We start from the raw sequence: 21,885 nt of genomic DNA on the forward strand, positions 1-21,885 counted from the left end.
TGAGCTGCCAACACGGACTAGTTTGGCGAGGAGACAGCTGCCGGCTCCGCATGTCGGTGGCGGCGCCGGCAGGAATGACACGGCCCGACACGACAGCCCAGGGTGCGTGATGGGACAGAGTTTAGGCAGGTTGGCGAGGTCCCGTAGGGCGTGCCGTAGGGTGCAGCTGATGCCCATATGGCCATATCCCAAGCAGACGGCAGACAGCCCAGGGTGCCCAAATGGGTTGCCGGCACGGTTGTGCAGGAATGATTCGCCAGGTGGCCATGACTAGACATATACATGCAGTATATTGCTCTTGATTGTATCCCGGGGCAGTATGCGAAGCTCTGCCGACCAGGAAGGATCAGGTAGGGTCGCAACCGGGCCCTCAAGCAGCCATTTTCGCAATGCTTTATCATTTCCATGTCCATTCTCTATTATCAGCCGCGGTTAGGACTTCTCTACTAGGGCTAAAGCGGCTCTTCGTGCAGGTAGTCGGCATGTTGCTGCATTTCGCAAGCTCAACAAGCGGGCCGTCGACCCCAGAGCTTACAAAAACATGTCATATATCATACGTAGGGGCTGTGGACGGTGCGCCGGGCGGGCACGCCCTGCTCTGGCTAAACGCCCGTCAGACCCCGCAGCATGGCGTCCATGTATGATCACCAATATGTTATGTTCTACTTTATTTGATATACACTGCGGCTGCCTGGTCATACGTTTGATGAGTGACTGAAACAGTTCTCAACCGAATTCCGTCATGATCCCACGTGCATTATGAAGATAGCAATTCCACAGGCGATGCCCGTGTCAGATAGGATTTGCATTATCACATAGTAACTGGATTTCGGAAATGGCAATGGACAGCAGTTGGGCTGCCGCTGCCGCCGACGGCTTGTCGCCGAGCAATGAGAACACAATCAACTACGATGGCATACGGATGGGTCTGCGTAACCTCGCCATGTCTGTTATCGAAGTTCGGCGAAGGCAGTCGCAGGCCCGGAGGAGGCGTTGGAATGGTTTAAGAAAGTAACAGACGTGGCGCAGGAGCTGTGCAGCCTTCTTGATCAAGCCCCATTAGGAGCGTCGATTGGTGCCAAGGCGCTGGGCGCGGCCTTCGAACAACTCGGGGATGCGCTCGCCCACGGGCCCGCCGTCAGCATGCTGGTGCTGGACGTCATCCTGGTCTACGAGCTGCTCACCCGGCTGTGGCAGCTCCGTAAGGATGCGACGCCAGAGTCTGCCGAGAGGGACGCGGCCGCCATGCGTGATGAGGTCGGCGGTCAGGCCGTGACGGGCGGGCGGTTTCGGCAGGTCGCCGCCTGGGTGCAGGGCCTGTTCCGCCGCAGCAGGCGCAAGGCCGGCGGAGCCGGAGAGGCGCCACAAGCTGGTGCATGCGGAAACCCTGCTGCTGCCCCGCTTCTTGGCGGCGGCGGCGGCGGCGGCGGTGCCAGGCACAGCGGCCCTGTTTCAACAGCGGCGGCCGCGGCTGCTGCGTCCAGTGACGGCGCTGGCGCGCGCGGGCGCGGGGCGCCAGCAGGCGACGGCAAAGATGAGGCTGCAGTGCTCAGGGCAGCTGGGGAAATCATCATGGGCAATTACGCGGTAGCCAGGACGGCGGGTGAAGTCCACGCCGCCTTGTTGAGGCTGGTGAGTCAGTTTCAACCCGTACAGCCGTTCCATTCTAGTTAACGGTATTGATCCTGAGACTATGCCTCCGCCATCGTGCCTCTCGACATGCCTATCCATTCCCAGCAGGCCCCCCTCCTTCTTAAGCATACCGTATGCTGCTGTGTGCCAAAGGCTTTGAGTGCTGTCCTGACTTGCGCAGGATGGGGTGGGTCTTGATATTCCACGTCAAAGTCATGCGTGTTCGAGAAACCCTTTCGTTTACAAAGGCGTTTTTTGGTAGTCGGGTGTAGTTGGAGTAGAGGCGGCGCTGTCGGTCGTCGGCCTGCGACGGGTTTCCACGGCGGGTTTCAGGGCATTGGAGCCGGCAAGTTGATTCCTACACCAACCCTGCTGTAGGGACTCCTTGCAATCAAGCTGACACCGTGATGTGTGCCGCCGCCCGTACTTGACATGCACCATAAGGACGTATGCGGGCGTGATCTTGCTTACTCGCTCGTTGATGGCCGCCCTTACGCCGCAGGCCCTGGATGAGGCGACGGCACTGATCGGAGCGACCCGGCGGAGAAGTGGCATGATTTGCATGGCGGTCAACGCTGGCCAGATGCTCGAGGACGTAAAGGCGGCGGCGGAGTTTCTCTCGAGCGCACGCGAGCGCTTCTGTGAGTCCGTCACGACGGGCAAGGTGTTTGGCGAGTACGCTGCGGAGGGCATCACGCAGCTGCGTGCGGTGCAGCGCGGCGAGATGGCTGAGGGCGGCTCCATCCTGCTGTGCAGTGGCAGGCAGCGGGGACAGGGTGAGTGTGCATGTGCGTGCGTGGCGGGGTGCCCGATACGGTTTGACATGGATGATATAGATGATACCGTACTTTATTTCGGTGTTTCAGCAGCATACCTACTGATGGAATGCTAGCTGCTGGATGGCGTCTGAATGTGGCAGACCTCATGTACGGTATGTACGGTATGCGTAACCTTTCCTAATGTTGCTTGTACATGCGTGCAGCCGTCAAAGCCAAGCTGTTCAAGGTGGACGCCGAGACCAACGCCATGAGCAAAGAGGTGCTGGACCGCCTTGCCGGCGGCGGAGGGCCGCCGGACAGGACCTGCTGGCAGGCGGTGCTGGGCTCGCAGCCCAGGTGCATGGCCGTCACGTCCAGCAAGCTGGAGCAGTGCTCGCGGGATCCCAAGCAGCTCTTCCTCATCTGGAAGGGCGGCAGCGGCGGGGACCTGGCAGCAGCGCTGTGCCTGTGCCAGCAGCACGGTACCGGCTACCGAGACGATGGGTTGCTGATGATGCAAACCCTCGCAAACGGCTACACAGCTAAGCACGTGTTCCCGTGCGCACCGCCGCTGACGGAGCTCAACTTCACGGAGCTGGGCGGCGCCGCTAGCGGCAGCGCGGCTGGCAGCAGCGGTGCTGCCGACGGCGGCGCGGGCGGCGCCCCGCCGTTCATCAACTGCCGCGCGGTCTTCCGCATGACAGTGGAGCAGCTCCGCCGCGTCAGGGACGGCGGTGGGCCCAGCGCCTGGGACGTGCTCTGCAAGCGGCTCCGGTCGTCGGCTGAAGCCAAGCACTTGTGCGCGCGCTGTGGCACCCCACCCAAGTCGGTTTGGGCTGATGCCGCGCCGGACGCCCCGCGCGCACCCTCGTACCGCATGTTGGTCGTGTGCGGCAATTGCCGGAAGGGGTTAAACCCGAAGGGCAAGCCCGGTTGGGTGGAGCTGCACTACAGCGCAGACACATTCACTGAGGAGCAAAAGGACACGGCGTGGAATCACCTTCTGCGGTTGTGTGGCGACGCTTCCAGCGGCCGATGATGGTCGCGATGATGGCCGTGGCGGTGGTGGTGCCGCCGGTGGCCGTGGCAGCGGTGGCTGGCGGGAGCGGCGGCTGACCGTTGGGCAGTAGCGGTGCTGTGGCCGCTGGTGTCCTAGGCACAGCAGCTGCTGCCTCTGGGATGAACAACGGCCGTGGCGGTAACCAGCCACTGCCACCCGTCAAAGCGCCCGGGCTGCAGTGGCCAGCATCAGGGTTTGCCGTTGCCGTGGACGGTGTGTCGGCCATCAGTGCCGCAGCAGCAGTACGCAAGCAGCGCGGCGAAGGCCAGCAGCCATATGACGCAGTGGCGGCGACGCCAGCAGCTGCGGCGGCGGTTGCGGCGGCGGTTGGGGTGGAGGAGGACAAGAGGAGCAGGCAGCCAACGGACTCCCTGCCAGTGCCAGCCAGCCGGGCCGCCGCGGTGTGGGCCGCCTGACACGGCGGGAGCAGCTGCACAGAGACCGGGGCGGCGGCGACGCGGCCTGGAAGTAAGCAGCTCATTGGCGTCCTGTGGGCGGCAAAAGCCGGCCGGCCCGGGTGCGGCTGTGCCCAGGCCGCCTGCACCCGAAACAAGGCCAGTGTGTTTCTGGCGGAGTGGAGGGCGGAGGGGCAGCAGCAGTACCGCATGATCGGTGTCTGCGGCGGCTGCTGGGGGGCCAAGTGGGCGGGAGAGGCTGATAAGGACGGGTGGAAGGCCGTGTACCACACGAAGAACCCTGGGGAGGCGGGTAGGTACCTGAGCACACTATGTCAGTAGGTGGGCAAGGCTGGGGCTAGATAGCCCAACATCCATGCAATACGATACGGTACACGGCGAAGGTGTAAGCCGCATCGCACAGGCGATCGCATGGAGCAAGCAAGTAGCGGTGCGGCTAGTGCGGCATGCATGCATGTATGTTGCTTGCTGTCTAGAGTTTCATTTGTGCATTTACGACCCCTCCTGACCAGCCGCCTGGCGAGCATGACGCCTGGCGAGTGTTGTTGGAATGATGTCAATGGCGGCACGGCGTTCATCATCGCACATAGCTGGACAGCTATTGGCGCGGTCACGCGCTGTGAAATGTGTAGGGCTGATGCATGGGTGGGTGACACCTGGGTGGCGCGTGTGTGTGTGTGTGTGTGTATGACGTGACAAGGTAGGGGCCATCATTTTCGGATTCTTTGTAGCTGGCGCAATGTGGAGTTCGCCGGGGTGCATTGGGGTACCGCGGGTTCCCATTAACTAATGCCGCTGAGACACGCGGCTGGGCCAAGCACGCGGCAGCGGGAGCGGGGCGGGGTGGCATGCGAGTGGTTCTGTGCGTGCGCGGGTGCGGCGTGGCGGCATGGGCGTGATCACATCAACGTAAGACGGGTATTGGCCGGATGAAGGTCTGCATGCTGTGTGCTGAGATGGCAGCTAGCCTGGTTTTGGTGAAAGACTCTCGTTTCTTACTTCATTGTGCAGTCAGGCAGTAGTGTTGGTGGTCAAGCGTTGGCTTAATGGGCTGGTTGCCTTCAAGGTGCTTTGGTGGTGCGGTGTGGTGTGGTGCTGGGGCTGCTGGTGAGCATTCGTCTGTTGGGTCGTTCTCCGGCCATTTTGCATAAGTGGTGGTGTCCCTTGCCTGCGCGGGGTTTGCCTGATAGCCGCGCGTGTGCCAAGTGTTAGTTTATCCTGTCCTCATCTTCCGGTCATTGATTGGTCCCCTGTCAACTTCCCTGCCGCTTCCTCGTGTGTCGTGTCTTGCCTGCGAGGTTGTTGGCTGCGTTTATCTTTTACGGCATTCTGTTGTTGGTGGTGAGCTATAGATGGTGTGGTTACCGGCACGTTGCAGTAGTGCATGCGCCTGAGAAGCCCCACGGGGGTATCGTGTGATCAACCGGCCGTCGGGCCGCCGGGATTTGTTCGCCTGGCCGGACAGCGCCTGACAAACAAGCTCATCCGTTCTTACACGTGCCGGTCAAGATCATCTCCCCATGCATTGAGGTAACACGGCTTTGACTCTGCAGAGGCGTTGATGATAGATGCCGCAACACTAATGTACATGGGACGTCCACCTGCCCTCTCACTGTGAAACGGTGCGCGCACACCAAGGCGCACCCCCACTCATCTCAGTGAGCAACGTGTAGAATCCCACATCCGGCATTCCTAGCCATCTCAAGTACGCACCCAGCCGCTAATTGTGTGTACATTTGGAAAGCGCAGCCACGAAAAGAAACACCACCGTTGGCAAAGTGCCTGTCGTCATAGCAAACCTCAACAAGGCGACATCCGTCTGGTGCCGATTTCATTTCTTGGTTTTCTTCAATAGACATATAAATGCTTCTACTTTGCCAAGTGCTCTCGCGCGCGTGCACCTGCCGCGTGTGTGTAGGTGATGGCAGGTGGCGGCGTGTTCCAGAACAACAGTCTCATGAGGGGTGAGGGGTGAGGGGGCAGTGTTGCAGCCCCGCCCCATTGCGTGTATGCATGCGTGTGTGCAAAGTGCCGTAAATGCCAGCCGTCAGTCCGGTCAACTGCAGCTGCCAGCAGCGCCGCCGCCGCCCACCATCTCATGTCTGTGAATCCAACCAATCAAGCCGCATTCCTGAAACAACCTGCCAGCAGAATGCGCGTGTGGCGAGACGAAAGACATACAACAACAACAACAACCCCCGCAACAATCTGAAGCGCTGCCGGTGACTCACTGGCTGGTTGCATTGCGGGGCGCTGCCGGCGGCGAGCATGCTTCGGTAATCACCTACCGGCCGACAACCTACGCGGCGCAAACATGTGTGTATCACTAGTTCCCTTCCCTTTGCGAATGCATCCATCCCTGTGGAGCAATGCGCCCCACGGGATCATCTTTAGCGTTAATCAACATTCGTCCAGTGACCCGTCCTAATGATGAACGGATTGTCCTCCTGTAAATGCCCGCCCCTGAAAAACAATGAACACCCCTGAAGCAATGAACAGAGCATCCCCAGCAAAGGAACCGCGTGGCTGACTGAAGGTCGTCCACGTAAGAGCTTAGATAACCGTTAGCAAGACATCGGTACACACCCTTCTTCGTCAAGCAAGCTTCCAAACAGATGTGGAACTGACCAGTGCGCATCCTGAATAGCATGCACTTCCAGTCGCTGTACCGCACCACACGCACAGCGGTCATTCCTGAAGCCTGGCGTGGCTCCCTCCCCTGCCCCGGTGTGGCTTCAACATAACGTACGCCGGCTCGCATCCCGCCCCACCACACCGCTGGCTGAGACGCCACCCGCCTCCCGCCCCGCCCTGCTGTCGACTGCATGCTCACGCAAAAATTACGCGCGGCCCGCTGCGCGCCTGGACCGCCACCCGCCCGTCCCCACCACCACCGCTTGCTCCTGCCTCGCCGCCGCCACCAGTGCTGCACCGCAGCGGTGGCGGCGGCGGGGGCGGCACACCGCCACCGGCCTTGACGCCGCGGCCGCTGCTCCGCCCCTTGGCCGACGGCGCGCGGCCGGTCGCAGACACTGCCGACTTGGCCACCGCAAACAGCGCCGCTGCCGCCGCCACAGCCGCCGTTATCTCGTCCTCCTCCTCATCCTCGCCCACCTCCTCGTAGCCCTCCCCTCCCTGCTCCTCCCCGCCACTTAGGCCCTTCAGCCGACCGCCACCTCCGCCGCCGCCGCCGCCTCCAGTGACGGAGCTCGCAACGGAGCCCGCCCTGGAGCGACCGGGGGTGGTGGGCGGCGGCGGCGGCTTGGGCAGACCCAGCCTCTGCAGCACCATGGAGCGACGCGTGTCGAGGCCCATGCGGGTGCGGTGCACCACGCGGCTGTCGCGGGAGCGCAGCACCGGCAGCGGCTCGTCGTCATCATCGTCGTCGCCGCCGCCGCCAGTTGTGGTCTCAGCCTCGCTCTCTGCCCCCTCCTCGTCCTCGTCTTCGCCCGAGTAGGCTGAACCGTCATCACTGCCGTCACGGCTCCCACGGGAAAGCGCGTCCTCCCCGCCGGCGTCGCCATGACAATGCCTCACCGCGGCCGCCGAGGCCAGCTGCTGCGGCGGCTGCTTCCAGCCCGCTGCCGTGTCGTTTGCTCGCGCAGCCGTACGCGACTTGGCGCGGCCGGCTGTCATCGCCAGGTCAGCCGCCGCCGCCGCCTCGTCCTCCTCCTCACACTGCTTGTCGCCGCCGCCGCCGCCGGCGCCATGCGCACGTGCCGCGGTGCGGGACTTGGCACGGCTCGGGTCCACACCAGCCGCCGCAGCCACGGCAGCGGGCCCCACCTTGTATCCGGCACCGCCGCCGCCGCCGCTGCCGCCTCCAAAGCCCAGCACGCGCGCCGCGCGCTGCGTGAAGGCACGCCACACGCTCTTCTCCTCCTTCTTCCCCTTCTGCATCTCACCAGCCCCGTCGCGGCAATGAGCCTCCCAACCATCGCCATTATCGCCGCCGTCATCGTCATCGTAGCGACTGCGGCCGGGCCTGCCGCTCACGGTCCGGCTCAGCACCCTCTCCTCCCACTCCTCCCCCTCGCCCTCGCTGTGGTGGCGCTTGTCGCCGCTGCGCCGCGTGCCGTGCATGGCGCTCGTGCCCTTGCCCTTGTCAGTGCCGCTTCCACCGCCGGCGGCTCCCAGGCGTGACGTCGCCGCCTTGACAGGCTGGCTGGTGCCCTTGGCGGCGGCGCCCCCGCCACCACCACCGCCGCTGCCGCCCGACAGGCGCGGCAGCAGTGCATTCAGGGCGCGGCCGGCAAAGCTGCTGCCGCGGCCGCCAGGTCCGCCCGCCAGAGCCTCCGCCGTGCGACTGCCCTTGCCGCCACCGCCGCCGCTGCCACGGCTCTTCCCCTCGCCGCTGCCACGGCTCTTCCCCTCGCCACTGCCACGGCTCTTCCCCTCGCCACTGCCACGGCTCTTCCCCTCACCGTTGCCCCTGACTCCCTTGCCTCTCTTGTCACCGCCACCTTTGCCGCCCTTGCCATCGGCGCTGCCCCGGTAGCAGATCTCGTCCGCGGCCTCCATTGCGGCGTAGCGCGCGCGCATGCGCTCCCGCTGCAGGTTGTCGCCGAAGAACCACTCTGCCGCCGCCAGGTCGTCTTCCTCGTGGTAGCGGAAGGTGCCGGCGGCGGCGGAGGTGACGGACAGCGCGCGGTGCGGCGGCGGCGGTGGCTGGAGAGGCGGGCGGGCGGCGAGGGTCGCAGGGGCGGCGGCGGCGGCGGCAGTAGCTGCGGCGGCAGTAGCAGTAGCAGGGGCAGTGACGGCATCTAGCTCCAGCTGGGATGCAGACACGACCCTGCTGCTGCTGCCAGCGCCACCGACAGTGGCGGTGCCGGCTGTAGCACCTGCAGTCGGCGGCGCAGAACGCAGGCCACTGCTGCTGCTGCCCTTCTGGGCGCCTCGGGCGCCGGCGCCGGCGCCGCTGCCGCCCTTGCCGCGGCCGCCGCCGGTGCCAGCGGCCCAGAGGTCCCAGTCCACGTCATCCAGGCCCGCCGCCGCCAGCCTGGCATCATCAGCGTCGCCGCCGCCGGCGGCGGCATTTGCGGCATCGGCGAATGCGGCGGCGTCGCCGTCGGGCATGAGAAGGGAGGCGCGGCGAGTGGCCAGCATGAGCGCGCCTGCCGCCGCGTCCACCGACCCACGGTCCCGCAGCCACAGTGGCGGCGGCGGCAGCACGCCGTCGCCACCACCAGCGGCGGCGATTTGGCCGCCGTCTGCCGCGGCGGCGGCGGCCGCCGCCGCCGCCATTGGGGTGGCGAGTGAGCCCCAGGTGTTGGCGTGCGTGGCAGTGGCGGCGGCGGCGGTGGCGGGGGACATCAGGCCTAGGCCCGGGAAGTCCAGGCTGCGGCGGAAGGCGGCGCCGGGCAGCTCGAGTGCGGTCATGGAGTGTGGACTCAGCAGCACCGCGGAGGTGTAGGGGGTGTGGGTGGAGAAGGAGGCGGAGTGGGTGGCGGTGTGGGCGCCGCCCGAGCCACAGCAGGCGGAGGCGTCGACTCTGAAGGAGGCGTCCAAGGCGGCGTTTGTGATGTTGGGGGCGGAGAGGCGCATGTGCGGCGATGGGGGCACCTGAGGCGCCAGGAGAGGCACGGGCCCCAGCAGCGGCCGCGTGGGGTGGGTGGCGACCGCCGGGCCGCCATCGGGCGATTGGACGACTTCTTCCAGGTACGAGGCGGCGCCGCTGTCCAGGGGGGAGCTGGTGGCGGCGCGGGCGGCGGCGGCGGCGGCGCCCAGTCGGGCACTGCGGTGCTCGTTGCGGCCGGCCTTGGCGCTCTGCGAGCGTGCGGGGGAGCGAGGCGATTAGGAATAGGGTTGGAGGGCGGCACGGCACGGTCAGGAATTGTGGGCTGGGCGCAATCTGCGCAGCCCCCAGGGAGGTTGAGGGCTGCGGGCAGTGGTGCATGTTTGGGGTTGCGAGTTGGTGCAGGCAGTGCTCGGCGCGGAGCTGCTGCAGATGCCGGCTAATGCAAGACGTGAGGTTGTGCCGCAAGCCTTGCAAGGCCCTGCTGCAGATACCCACCTGGCCAGGAGAGCCGGGCAGCCGGCCAAGCTGTGTCTTCATCTGGTGCGTACAGAAGTTGTAGTCGGCGAGGTGGCCGCTCTGAGGCGGGGCGTAGAGGAACAGCGCATTGCTCCTTGCCGCGCCATCCTCAACGACATGACACGTGACCCCTGTTGAGGGCTCGTTCATTGAAACCTCCTGCGACGCAACAGTGGTTGTAGGCTAAGTGGATGTCATCGGCGGTGCATGCGAGCAACCTAAGTTCGGGCAAGTGGGCCCAGGCATCCGTGGCCTGGCATCCTCCTGTTTTGCAGTACCTAGCCCCGCGGGCTTCTCTGAGTGCATTTGTGATCCGCTGGCTATTCTAAGATCATCCGAGCATCCGTTCAGGACCTCACCAAGCAAAGTTCGGCGGAAGCCGGACGGACGTGACCTTGCCGCTACCTGAGACGCTTCTTCAGCCTAACAATCAGCGCGATACAGTCTTGTTTGAGTGTTGAAAGCTTTAAATTAGTCTGGAAGGAGGTCGGATGCTCGCAGTTTGATAACGCCGTGCGACCACCATCGCTCCTCTCACTCGGCCGTTAATGGCAGGTGCGAGCGGCGAATATGCAGGCGACCTCGCGCAGAATTGAGCTGCGCAGCTTGTCAATCCATTCAATATTGTCAACGTTGTGTGGTGTGTTGAAGGAGCTCGGGCTCCGCACTAAGCGGGCACGAGGAAACCCTGGCGGAAACCAAGCATTATGGAGGCGACCTCGAAGTATAGACCCTCAAGCCCAATCTCGGAATCGTTTTATAAAGTAGGAAGCACCGCTGCAATCCAGTGCGCTGACCAGATAGGAGCGCCCGTGTATGTGACAGCCTTAGGCGCTGCTGTTTCTTCTCGACCTGTCGTTCTTCGACTTTTCCAGCCAGCCAGCCAGCCAGCCCGATATCCAGCCCACCAGTCCGATGTCTACAAGCTCCTACACGTCACACATCAGGGATCAGCGCCGCTGGGTTGACAGGCAGTCACCCAACCAACCTCCCAACTGTCCCGGCACCCCAAAAGCCAACCCCGCAAAAAGGCACCCTCCCCCCCCCCCCGCCCCCGCCACGAGCTCTGAACAGCAAGCTGCAGCGTGCTCCACCGCGCGACATACGGACCAATGCACGCACATCCCAACTCTATCTGGGAAAATGCTCAGTTGGTTTCGCAGATCAACAACGTTTTCACGCTGCAAAGCAGTCAACTGCATTCAACACCCCCGTCGCAGTCAACCGCCCGTGCTTGGTTGGGCCTCAGCGTATGCGGATGCTCTCTGGAACCTCCGTTTCCATGCTCTACATGCACTCCACACGCACCCCGATGATGATGCAGTCTCGCTACGGTATCTCCATGCTCATGCGCCCGAGCCATAGCCCAACGTTTCCCATGCGGGCCCCATCCCCCTCGCTCACACCTCGCTCACGGTGACGATGTACGAATCATTGTACGTCTCCACGAACGGCCGCCAACCGCCGTGCAGCAGGAAGCGGTTGGCAGCGGAGCTGTCGCCAACCGCCGCCAGCGGCTGCGGCTGTAGCGGCACCATGATGGAGGCGTTACGTGGGCTGGGCGCCGGACCCTCCACCTCCACCTCTAGCCAGGCGTTTGACTGGTGGGTTAGGTGGCCAGGGCGACAGAGGGGTTTGCACGAGGGGCTGCGTGGGGCCGTGTGGTCGTGTCAGTGCGGCTACCCCCGGCGCCAAAGGACCATCCCAACACCCCGTGATGCCAAACCATGAATGCAGATCAGGAAGGGTGCTCCGCGCCCGTGCCATGAGGGGCGATCTCCAAGCTATGCCACGGCCCGTGGCCACACCGACTGTTGCACCACCCGCACAACTAGCCACATGCGTACGCATTCCCCACACATGCCTCGAATCCCTCCTCAACATCTGCCAACTCAAGCACACAAACAGACACACACGCACACACGCACGCACGCACGCATGCACACACGCACACACGCGCGCACGCGCGCACGCACGCACGCACGCACGCATGCACGCACAAACACACACACACACACACACACACACACACACACACACACACACACACACACACACACGCACGCACGCACGCACGCATGCACGCACAAACACACACACACACACACACACACAGGCACGCACACGCGTACCTACCTGCGTGTCGTACACCGCCACGTCATCCAGTGGCTGCAGCCGCCCCGGCTGGCTGTAGTAGCTCCCGCCCGCCACCACCAGGTACCTGCCGCTGCCGCTGCTACTGCCGCTGCTACTGCCGGTGCCACTGCTGCTGCCGGCGGCCCCCGCCACGTGGGAGCAGCGCGCCTGCGATGTCAACAGGAGGGCTACTCGTGTCGGCTCCTCCTGGTCAGTCCCCCCTGCCATGCCCAGCACCGCCTCCGGCCCCGCCTCCACACACGGGACACCCAAAGATACCTAGCATCACACGCACCGCAACGCATTCACGGATCTCCGTTCGTCCACACGACCAGCGCCCCCCTCCCTCCCCGCCGAACTCACATGCGGCGCGGCACCGGCCGGATCCAGCTGCACCCAGCTCCAACCGCCGGTTTCCAGATCCAGCCGCCACAGGTCGTTGTACATGGATCCGGACTGCGGCGCGCCGCCGTACACATAGAGCGCCGCGGATGCGGATCCGGTCCCGGACCCCGGCGCGGCGGCGGCGAGCGTCAGGGAATGCAGGCCGCGTGAGGGCGGACTGGGCGGGTCTGTGGGTGTCGGGGGCGAGGCGATGGTGTCGTCAAATGGAGTACTGCGCTGGGCACCGTGGTTGGTGGGGTTGCTGTTGGATGGCCTACGATGGCGTGCTTGCAGGATACCGTACGTCCGCATCCGTGTCACGGCCGCCCTGCCATGTCGCCTGGCGCTCCCTCCGACCGCACCAGCTGACACCCCTGTGCTCCGGGTAGCTCCTCCCACCAGCCGCGCCCCTGGCGCCCGTGGCGGCGGGCAACAACCCGAACCACCTCCAGCCCCAACCAGGTAACTGGCCTCGCCGGGCCGCTTCTGGTTCCTCCAGGCGACAGCCCCACGCACCCCATCGCCCACCCCAGCACGCCGCCAAACACCCGACGCACACGCGCCGTCCCATTCCGCCCCATGACACCGCGGCCCCACCTGCCGCCGCGCCGCGCACCGGCACCCGCCGCAACACCGCGCGCGCCGGCTGCGCCGCCGAGCCCTCCCCGCCAGCGGCCCCATCAAAGCAGTGCAGGACCATCACGCTCTCGCCGCAGCGGTGCGTATGGATCAGCAGCGAGCCGCAGCTGCTACTGCCGCTGCTGCTGCCGCTGCTGCAACCGCTGCTACTGCCGGCCGCGGGCGGCAGGGGCGCCATGGCAAAGCGGCTGATGCGCGGCAGGGGCTCGCCTCCGGGTTCAGGCACCACCTCCACCTGTGGGCACGTGTGCGTGTGCGCGTGTGCGCATGTCACTTGTGTGGCAGCACAACCGCAACGCAACCGCAACAGAAGAACCGCCTCCAGGGCTGGGCGAAACGTTCCATCGCGCCCCGTGCCGCCCGCGCCACAGACGTCGTGCCAAGTTGTATGACAGGTTCCGCCAGGCTCCATCGCCCTCCCTGCCGCCCTCCCTGCCGCCCTCCGTCGCTCAATCGTACACCTGCCCCGCCCGCACCCAAACCCCGCACCCGCACACCCCGCACCCCCACACCCACACCCCCACACCCCCGGCTACCATCAGCACCGCCCGCATGCGCAACACCGAAGAGCTCATCGCCTTCTTTCTACCGGTTTGCGGGATGGTTTGCTGGGAAACTGGGAACTCGGTGCAATTCGGGGATGGGACTATTGTCGCGTGCCACTCCGTTGTCAAGCATCGGCCACGCTCTCCTCCTCGCTCTATTGCATTGGGTTTGGTTTAGTTTGGGCTGGTATCTACAACCCCCACACCACCCCGCACCCACACACCCACACCCGCACCGCACCTGCTGCCAGGCCCAGGTCCTCAGGTCCAGCCGCCACACGTCGTTGAGGAAGGCGGCGGTGGGGTTAGCGCCGTCGGGCGGGGCGGAGGGGTCCCAGCCGCCCACCAGCCACAGCCCGCCGCCCAACACAGCCGCCTGGGCCGTCAGGCGGGGCTGGGCAGGCGGGGAGGAGAGGGGCAGGGGAAGGGAAGGGAGGGGAAGGGGAGAAGGTCTGAAAGGGACAGCAGGGGTGGAAAGGGAGGGGAGCGTGACAGCCAGGGCACGTGGCCCACGACACCGCATGCATGGCAGCGGGCGGATGCAGGGCTGGGATGGCCCCACAGAACCCCTACCCGGAGATGGGCATGGAGTCCCGTGCTGTGGAGCTCCGCCCGGTACCTCGCCCCCTACCCAACTCCCATGCGACCTGTCTGTTGGGCTCTCGGGCAACCCGACGACACCGTTCAGTGCGCAAACCCCGCTGGCACAAACCCCAGACCGGCGCCGCACCTGCGGCACGGGTCCGGGTGCGTACTCCACAGCGCTCCAGCGGCCGCCGCCCTCGCCGCTGTAGGTCCAAGCCTCAATGGTGGGCGCACGCCGGGGCGGCGCCGCCCCTGCCGAGCCAGGTGCCGGCGCGGCACCCGCCGCCGGCACCGTGCTTGCCTCCTGCTGCGGGTGCGGCTGCTGCGGCGGCTGCCCCTGCTGCTCCTCCGTGTATCCTCCCAAAATGATCACCTGCGCCGGGTGCCAGGCCGGCAGCGGCGCTGCGCAGGCGCCCGAGCGCGGCACCAGCCCCGCCCGAGCGCCGGCCGACACAGCGGTGGGCTGACGCGGCAGCAGCAGCAGCAGCAGCAGCAGCAGCAGCAGCAGCAGCAGCAGCAGCAGCGTTCAGTGAGGGCAGTATTTAGAGTGAGAGCAACTGCGTTAGTGAGAGCAGTCGTGCCATACGGGAGGTCGGTCGGAGGCAAGGGTCCTTGCGATGTGGGTCGGGCGGCAGGGGGGCCGTGTGGTCGTGGAGACCGGGTCCCTGTGCAAGGCCTTTGGCCTTTGCCGCGGTGGACAGCACCCCGACACAGAATCAGAGACGGGCGCAAGGGAAAGGCAGCAACGCATGAAAATGCGTGCCGGTCGGTTGGCAACCCAGAGAGTGCGGCCCCAGCGCGCGCAGCAACGCACCTCGAAACGAACTCGCACGTGCTGCGCGGTGCCCGGACCCGCCCCGTGTGAGCCGGCGGCAGACATTTCTGTCGCGCTGGTTGAAGGGGTTCCCGAAGCTGCGGCTGCTGGTGATGCTGCTGCCAGCGTCATATCCTGCTGGCGCCAGGCAAAGCGGGCGCCGGTGGTAAGGGGCTGCGCAACTGGAGTTGTGCAAGCGTCGTTGCCGCTTCGGTGCGGGACAGGGCGGCTGTAATGCTGCTGCAGCCTCTGACGCACGGCTGAGCGCTGTGCGCAGGACCTCATGTGAAGGACGTGATGCAAGGGGCCCGTGCGGGTCCAGTGCGAGTCCGTCTAGGGTTCGATGGGAGTACCGTAGTCCAATGCCCGACTGACACACGTCCAAGGCAACAGGTCTTGCGCTGCCAATGAATAATAGCGCGTTGCGTTTGGATTTGCAGGTCGATGTCAATAGCCCTCTGATCAGTAATTGACACGCGCTCGAGAACGTTCCTGCGGGGCCCAGTCGCGACCATGCCCGACCGTGTCGCTGCGCTTGCGACCGGTTGAATGCAGTAGAGAAACAGATGAAGAATGTTTCGGAATCTTCGAGCATGCGTAGGGGATGCAAAGTGTTTGCGAATGAGGCCCATTCGGGGGCCTCGCGTAAGCCCCTTCGTTTAGCCCCCGCTGTCCCCCACACCAGCCATAACCTGTCATCCAAAGCTTTCTGGCCTAGTATAAACACAACTAGCAGTCCCGTTGCGTTAGCTGCCACCTCGGCCGAGCCACAGGCAACTCAACGAAGCACCCCCTCATCCCCTCGTCGACCTAAACCAACAAAATGGAGCGCGAGCAGGCCAGCTCTCCCCAGCTGTGCGAGAAGGGCTGCGGCTTCTTCGCGTAAGTGGGCTCCGCCGTGTGTCGCGCTGCAGCTTTGTGGGACCGCGGACTCCCGTCCGCTTGTAGCCCTAGCTCGCTTTACGCTGAGTCGGCCCTGGTCCTTCGACTGAACGTCGTTTTGCCCCCTGTTCTATTTCTTCCTGCCTCGCAGAAACGTGGGCTGCGGCGGTATGTGCAGCAAGTGTCACCGCGAGGAAGCTCGGCAGCATGCCAACGCCCAGGCTACTTCCTCGCAACCTAAGCCCGTCGAGGTGGCCGCTTCCAGGCCGGTGCACGAATCATTTCCCCAGCCAGCTGCCCCTAGCGAAGCCGTCGCGTCGCCTGTTGCCGAGGCGAGCACTAGCTCTGGGGACGCATCGCCTTCAGCGACCAAGTCGGCAAACCCGTCGCGCTGCCTGTGCTGCAAGAAGAAGGTCGGGCTGACTGGCTTCAAGTGCAAGTGCGGGGACGTCTTCTGCGGGACGCACCGCTATGCGGAGAGCCACAACTGCCCCTTCGACTACAAGACCGTGCACAAGGAGAAGCTGGCGAGCAACAACCCAGTGGTGCAGGCCAGCAAGGTGCAGAAGATCTGAGCACGGGGTGGCGTTCTTGCCAGTAACGATGTCAGGGGGAACCAGGCTGTGCACGGGTGCACACGGTGGGGCCGGGGAAGGTCTTGTCAGGAAGGGGTGCTGGGGCGGCAGGCAGGGGCAGCCGGGGCAACATGCACACGCATGCTTAACTAGTATCAACTCTTGATCAGACATACAGACGCTTGCTGACGATCATGTTTGGCTGCACTGGTAGATGGCGTAGTACTTCGCGGATGCTTGTGTCTCACGCACTGACGATGGCGTGTGAGACAGTGAGAGGACGACCGATATGAGCCCATTCATTGGTCGCTGTATAATTAGGAGACATCAGTCTAGCCTCTGTACTTTCAACATTTTGTACGGGCGTGGTGGCACGCGGGACGAGGTGGTGCAGGTATGGTGCTAGGCACCGCTCGGGCGTGTTGTGCGGGCATGTTGGTGGCTTCACGGCCACGCAAGGAAGCAAGGCGCAGGGACGGCTTACAGCATGTGCATGATGCAGATTATATGCAACATGTGCGAAGATGTAACGAGGCCTCGATTTACTACGTTGCGTCAGCGTGGGAATTGAAGGGAGCTGGCAGGTGGCGTCGCAGTGGCGGTTGTCTGCATCTCACCGTTGATTGCCCTGTGGGAGAGGCCATACCGGTAGCTGGAAGTCTTCTGCAGTTCTGCTTGCATGTTCGGCGTTACGGTATACAGGCGTATCCTTCCTGTTAAATGCTGTCACCAGGCTGAGCGCTCAGTGTGTGTGGCGCAACCACCACAGCTTGCAGTATCTTCAGCTGTTCAGTTTTGGGGGGGTAGGAGTAGCTCGGTAGGTGCGACGCGCGGCCAGGGCCCACAGGATCCATGGCAGCTTGCAATCGGGAATGGAGCAGTGCTGGCACTAACATGGGCAAGGACGCAGGGTTACGGCAATCGGAGTGCGGGGAAACGCAGGGGACTAAAGGGTGTGTGGGTATGCTCCTTCAGGGCTGCACAGCTGGTACCGTATTAGGCACAGGGCCGCCCTGCAACCGCACTGCCCCTAAGATACTGGCGATGATGGATCGCCAGCTCCCGGGGCCCAGAGCTTACCGTGTCTGTACCCAAGTGCATGGTCCTGCACTCCTGCCTGTTCACAGCGGTCCACAGTGCCACCCGCCGTCTCGCCCATCTAGCTGTGCCACATACCGTACTCGTACGATAGGGTGCAAAACCGCTTCCGTCAACGCCTTTCAATGCTATAATCACGTCATAGTACTCTATGATATGGAACGCCGCCAAGCAGAGGGTAGCACTGTAGCAGCCTGCGTGGGCACCGCACGACGTGTTCCAGGCGACGTGCAGCGTGCTGGTGCCTGCTCGGGTGCCTGTGCCACTTCGTGGGGCCGATTCGTAGGGCAACGCTGGTAAGAACGTGCATGATTGGATTCGTTGCGTCGAGAAACAGACATGGTACGCTGTGACGATGTGTGCAGCAAGTGCAGCAAAGTGGGCCAGAGGGCTGGGGCCGCGCGCAGGCTCATGGTCCGCTTCCCTCACATGGATGCGACCAAGCTCTCAGCCCTTGTATCCCCGCCTTGCCTGTGTTGCCAACTCAAGGTACGATGTGGTGCGATTTGAGTCTTGTTACAAGTCCGTGCAGTAGGTGCACGTAGCGTATCAGCCGCCGCTCAAAAAATCAATGTATCAAACTAAAGCGGTTCGGTCAGGAGTCAGCAGGCATGCTCGTATGAGCTTGGTCCGATCTGTACCATGTTTGAGAGGGCACGCACGAGACACCTATCACGTCCGCATCAAAGTAGTGCGCCCCGTAAATCAATCACATCGTGTTAAATCAGGAGTCTCAGGGATTCATGTGCAGTGTTTGCCTGTGGGCACACGCTTTAGTAGTGAGCTGACCGGTCATCGTACCCTCCGCCTTCACCTCATTGCGTCAGTAGCAGAAAGGCTCATCACCACGCGTTCGTGCACCTGGCACTTCGATGTTATTGACACGGTGAAAGACAAGCAGCGGCACGCCGTCTACCGCTGCTGGCCGGGCAGGCCGCCCTGGCCGTCCACTCCCCGCATCATCAGCTGCTGCATGTCCTGCATCGTGCGCGCGGCATTGGGCTGCAGCATGTACTGCTGCGCTGCCGCCATCTGTGGCCGCTGCTGAGCCGCCGCCAGCGCCGCGTACGCCTGGTTCATGCCCGCCGCCTGGCCCCACGCCGCCTGGTTCTGCCAGTTGACCTGGCCCGCCAGCGCGGCGTTGTTCACGGCCGCCAGGTTGGCGGCCTGCAGGCCGGCCACGCCGGCGCCGGCACCCGCGGCGCGCATGCCCTGCTGGCCCGCCAGGCCATACAGGTTGGCCACGCCGGCAGAAACCGGGGCGGCGCCGCGAGCGCCAGCCTGGCCGTAGGCGTTGGCGCCCATGCCGTACAGGTTGGCGTTGGCTGCCTGGGCGGCATTGGCACTGGCGCGCGCGCTGCTGCCGATGCCCGGGCCGTAGTCGCGGTCCTGGTCCTGGTTCTTCCGCCGGCGGCGAGCCCAGTTGGGCACCAGGTTGGCCTGGTCGTCCTCCTCCTCCTCCTCATTCTGCAGACAAGCAAGGCAAGCGGCCCGCCAGCGGTGTTAGCAAGGACCAGCATAGCAACGCAAACACCAGGATGCAATAGCACCAAGCCTGTGCGACCCGGACATCCAGATGTAAACGGCTTGCTAGTGGTCTCACCGTGGCACCGGCGAGCTCGGCATAGTTGACGCGGCGGGCGCGCTGCGGGCGACCAGAGGCGCTCAGCGACACCGGCGGCTCGTACGAAGCGGGGGCCGACTTGCGGCCAGAGGCACCAGAGGCCTTGGCCATCGCGGCAGCCTGCTGTTGTTGCTGTTGTTGCCGCTGCGCCGCCTGCTGCGCCGCCTGCTGCTGGTGCATCTTGAGCGCCAGCTCGTACTGGCGCTGCTGGGCAAGGAGCACCTGCTGGTTCAGGTCCGCGGCGGCATTACCGCCCAGGGCCGCCAGCTGGTTCATGCTGACGCCCATCTGGGCCAGCTGGTTAACGCTCAGGCCTGCCAGCTGGTTCACGTTGTAGGAGCCCATGGCCGCCGCCTGCTGCTGCTGGGCGGCGGCCTGCTGAGCCGCTGCCGCTTGCTGGGCCGCAGCCTGCTGGGCCGCAGCCTGCTGCGCAGCTGCCTGTTGGGCAGCCGCCTGCTGGGCAGCGGCCTGCTGGGCAGCGGCCTGTTGAGCAGCGGCCTGCTGAGCAGCGGCCGCCTGCTGGGCCTGCTGCTGCTGCAGAGCAGCCTGCTGAGCAGCGGCCTGTTGCTGCTGCATGGCCGCCGCGACCTTGTTATAGTCGTTGGCGTCGTAGGCGGCCTGCTGCGGCTGCGCGGCCTCGGTCTTGTAGTAGGCATCGGCGGCCTGAGGCACCGCCGCGGGCACGGCCTGCTCTTCAGCCTTGGGGGCCTCAACCACAGCAGCGGCCTCAGCAACGGCTTCAGCAGCAGCCTGGGCCTCAGCGGCCTCGACGGCAGCAGCGGCGGCCGCGTCGACGGCGGGGGCACTGTCCTCTACCGGGGCAGCAGCAGCCTCGGCAGCAGCCGCGGCACCAGCGTCGTCATCACTGCACAAGCAGCACATTGGCACAGAATGTTTAGATATATGCATGCAGATGCTGAACGGCGGTCAAAGGCCAGAAGCAAGGTCACGCAACCTGAAGTCAAAATTGAACATTCAAGAAGGCGCGCGTACGCCCGAAAGCCTATCCCACATCATGCAATTGCAAGATCGATACTGATCTTGCTGTTTGCAAGTTGAGACAGGCCTCACAGGCACCGAGTGGGGGAGCTTCTATTCGGTCAACACAAAGTAACGGTACCCTCGCGGGCGCACTTACGCTGCAGGAGGCGCCTCCTCCTGTGCAGGCGCTACGCCAGCGTCCACAGCCTCGGCCTCGGGCTCAGCCACGGCGACAGCATCAGCGCCCACATCTGTGGCAGGAGCCTCGTCCTCGGCGCCCTCCCCCTCGTCGCTGCGGCGACGCTTGAGGTTACGAACTTCCTCACTCATGGCTCGTGCACGATCGGAAGCGCCTCCGCCTTCGTTGACGAAGTACGGGGCTGAATCGCGGGGCAAAGAAGGGAACAAGCGCGCTTCCAGTCAGAACAAGGCACCATGCTGAAGAAACATGTCGATGAGGCTGGATGGGCTGGACTGCAGGGTTGAAGGGGCCCTAGGCAAGGAGAAAGGCCGCGGACTAGTTCGGTTTGGAGGCAGTGCCCGCCCCTTCAAACGCGCGGTCGCATGCCCGAGCGCCTTGCCACATCAACTCGCACTAGTAAGGAGTGCTCGTTGTGGCGGGCAGTCAGCCACAAGACGGCCTGCCCGCTTCAAGCGCTTCCATGAGCAACCGAGTGTTCAAGTGGAGCTCGCTGCCGCCCCAGCGCAGCACGCGGTAAAGCACCCACGGCTTCAAAGATGCATACATAGGACCCAACGTGCCAGGAAGCAGCCCGAGAGGACGAACAGCGCGGGAGCAGCCCCCCCGGTCAAGCCCGGTCTCACTTGGGCAGTCGGTTGTAAGCCGCGCGTCCTCGCTCTCCCTCGCTCTGCACTCGTCCGGCGGATGACCAAAGCAGTAGGTCTAAGCAATCTAGAGTCAATAGCGCTTGCCAGGCAGGCGTGAAATGGTTGCGCAGACTGGCCACCAGCAAGCGCGGCGCTGATGCTGCCTCAGTCGAAGACGGGCCTTGTCAGGCTAAAGGCACTAGGGCCAGGTTGTTTGTGTCCAAGTCAACTATTTCCAGGCGGTCAGCGAGTCTTTTCTCTATGCGGGGCCGAGTGCGATGGGACCAAGTGCGATGAGCCCTGGAGCGTCGAGGACTTTGCCCCAGAGTCGCCTGCTGCCCTCCCACCCGCTGCATCATGTGCAGGCTGTTTATTTGAAGGCCTTGGGGCAGCTGGAAAGCGCTCATGCGCTGGAGCGCGGGTGCTCGCCCGTCCATGCTCTGGCGCGCATATCCAGCTCCTGCGTCCTCCGCCCCCGGCTGGGGTTTGGGGCTTCAGGCCTGGAAATGTAGCGCACAGTAGGCGCTGCTGCCGTGGGCTTCGGCTTCGAGGCAGGAACCCGACATGGACGAATCTCAAAGGACAGCGGCTTTCCTAGCGCTCCTGCTGCTTCGCTCATTAGCTTGATGCCGCTTCGTACTCGTAATGCAACATCTGGTTATGACCAACGAGCAATCAGCTGGCGTTTGGGGCCGCGGCCGGTCCATATTTCTTGGCAAGCTCGATTTGGGACCCTAACACATATAAATGCAGCGACCTTGGTTATATGCCGTGGCTGATTGCCGATGGGTAGCGCATCAGGAGTGCGTGCGGGAGCACTGGCACGGAAATGTTGCCCTGCTGCTTGCGCTAGAAAGCGAAGGAATAGGCCGTCGTGGTAAAGGTTGGTCGGTG

General features: G+C 64.1%; 5 protein-coding genes across 5 annotated transcripts; 2 read left to right on the forward strand and 3 right to left on the reverse strand.

Moving 5' to 3' along the window:
* Positions 1-832: 832 nt before the first annotated feature.
* Positions 833-5,204, forward strand: CHLRE_09g400250v5 (uncharacterized protein). Its single transcript, XM_043065977.1, has 3 exons — positions 833-1,632; positions 2,135-2,408; positions 2,615-5,204. The coding sequence occupies exons 1-3, from the start codon at positions 1,144-1,146 to the stop codon at positions 3,427-3,429; spliced, it is 1,578 nt and encodes a 525-aa protein (XP_042920813.1). The 5' UTR covers positions 833-1,143; the 3' UTR covers positions 3,430-5,204.
* A 10-nt stretch (positions 5,205-5,214) lies between these two features.
* CHLRE_09g400200v5 (uncharacterized protein) lies at positions 5,215-10,582 on the reverse strand. The gene is made up of 3 exons (XM_043065975.1): positions 10,174-10,582; positions 9,880-10,059; positions 5,215-9,632 (listed from the first exon to the last, which is right to left on the reverse strand). The coding sequence occupies exons 1-3, from the start codon at positions 10,204-10,206 to the stop codon at positions 6,696-6,698; spliced, it is 3,150 nt and encodes a 1,049-aa protein (XP_042920814.1). The 5' UTR covers positions 10,207-10,582; the 3' UTR covers positions 5,215-6,695.
* A 64-nt stretch (positions 10,583-10,646) lies between these two features.
* Positions 10,647-15,582, reverse strand: CHLRE_09g400150v5 (uncharacterized protein). Its single transcript, XM_043065973.1, has 7 exons — positions 15,004-15,582; positions 14,335-14,652; positions 13,846-13,998; positions 13,018-13,294; positions 12,400-12,608; positions 12,037-12,204; positions 10,647-11,501 (listed from the first exon to the last, which is right to left on the reverse strand). Exons 1-7 carry the CDS (start codon positions 15,067-15,069, stop codon positions 11,301-11,303), a joined length of 1,392 nt encoding a protein of 463 aa, XP_042920815.1. The 5' UTR covers positions 15,070-15,582; the 3' UTR covers positions 10,647-11,300.
* Positions 15,583-15,705: 123 nt separating this feature from the next.
* On the forward strand, positions 15,706-17,562 carry CHLRE_09g400100v5 (uncharacterized protein). The gene is made up of 2 exons (XM_001695148.2): positions 15,706-15,885; positions 16,037-17,562. Exons 1-2 carry the CDS (start codon positions 15,827-15,829, stop codon positions 16,458-16,460), a joined length of 483 nt encoding a protein of 160 aa, XP_001695200.1. The 5' UTR covers positions 15,706-15,826; the 3' UTR covers positions 16,461-17,562.
* Positions 17,563-18,060: 498 nt separating this feature from the next.
* Positions 18,061-21,242, reverse strand: CHLRE_09g400050v5 (uncharacterized protein). The gene is made up of 4 exons (XM_043065969.1): positions 20,809-21,242; positions 20,321-20,543; positions 19,162-20,047; positions 18,061-19,025 (listed from the first exon to the last, which is right to left on the reverse strand). Exons 1-4 carry the CDS (start codon positions 20,909-20,911, stop codon positions 18,471-18,473), a joined length of 1,767 nt encoding a protein of 588 aa, XP_042920816.1. The 5' UTR covers positions 20,912-21,242; the 3' UTR covers positions 18,061-18,470.
* Between the last annotated feature and the right edge of the window lie 643 nt (positions 21,243-21,885).

This window comes from Chlamydomonas reinhardtii, chromosome 9, assembly GCF_000002595.2.
Source record: "Chlamydomonas reinhardtii strain CC-503 cw92 mt+ chromosome 9, whole genome shotgun sequence".
Classification (NCBI taxonomy): domain Eukaryota; kingdom Viridiplantae; phylum Chlorophyta; class Chlorophyceae; order Chlamydomonadales; family Chlamydomonadaceae; genus Chlamydomonas; species Chlamydomonas reinhardtii.

Coding starts and splice junctions, on each gene's coding strand:
- CHLRE_09g400250v5 (XM_043065977.1), top strand. CDS start 1,144: ATGCTGGTGCTGGACGTCATCCTGGTCTACGAGCTGCTCACCCGGCTG. Junction 1,633..2,134: donor ACGCCGCCTTGTTGAGGCTG/GTGAGTCAGTTT, acceptor CTTACGCCGCAG/GCCCTGGATGAGGCGACGGC. Junction 2,409..2,614: donor TGGCAGGCAGCGGGGACAGG/GTGAGTGTGCAT, acceptor ACATGCGTGCAG/CCGTCAAAGCCAAGCTGTTC.
- CHLRE_09g400200v5 (XM_043065975.1), bottom strand. CDS start 10,206: ATGCACTCAGAGAAGCCCGCGGGGCTAGGTACT. Junction 10,060..10,173: donor AGCCCGCGGGGCTAGGTACT/GCAAAACAGGAG, acceptor GTTGCGTCGCAG/GAGGTTTCAATGAACGAGCC. Junction 9,633..9,879: donor TGCCCGGCTCTCCTGGCCAG/GTGGGTATCTGC, acceptor GCACGCTCGCAG/AGCGCCAAGGCCGGCCGCAA.
- CHLRE_09g400150v5 (XM_043065973.1), bottom strand. CDS start 15,069: ATGTCTGCCGCCGGCTCACACGGGGCGGGTCCGGGCACCGCGCAGCAC. Junction 13,999..14,334: donor CACCCGGACCCGTGCCGCAG/GTGCGGCGCCGG, acceptor CCGCCTGCCCAG/CCCCGCCTGACGGCCCAGGC. Junction 12,609..13,017: donor GGTGCGCGGCGCGGCGGCAG/GTGGGGCCGCGG, acceptor CGACACCCACAG/ACCCGCCCAGTCCGCCCTCA.
- CHLRE_09g400100v5 (XM_001695148.2), top strand. CDS start 15,827: ATGGAGCGCGAGCAGGCCAGCTCTCCCCAGCTGTGCGAGAAGGGCTGC. Junction 15,886..16,036: donor AAGGGCTGCGGCTTCTTCGC/GTAAGTGGGCTC, acceptor CCTGCCTCGCAG/AAACGTGGGCTGCGGCGGTA.
- CHLRE_09g400050v5 (XM_043065969.1), bottom strand. CDS start 20,911: ATGTATGCATCTTTGAAGCCGTGGGTGCTTTACCGCGTGCTGCGCTGG. Junction 20,544..20,808: donor CATGGAAGCGCTTGAAGCGG/GCAGGCCGTCTT, acceptor CCCGCGATTCAG/CCCCGTACTTCGTCAACGAA. Junction 20,048..20,320: donor GAGGAGGCGCCTCCTGCAGC/GTAAGTGCGCCC, acceptor CTGCTTGTGCAG/TGATGACGACGCTGGTGCCG.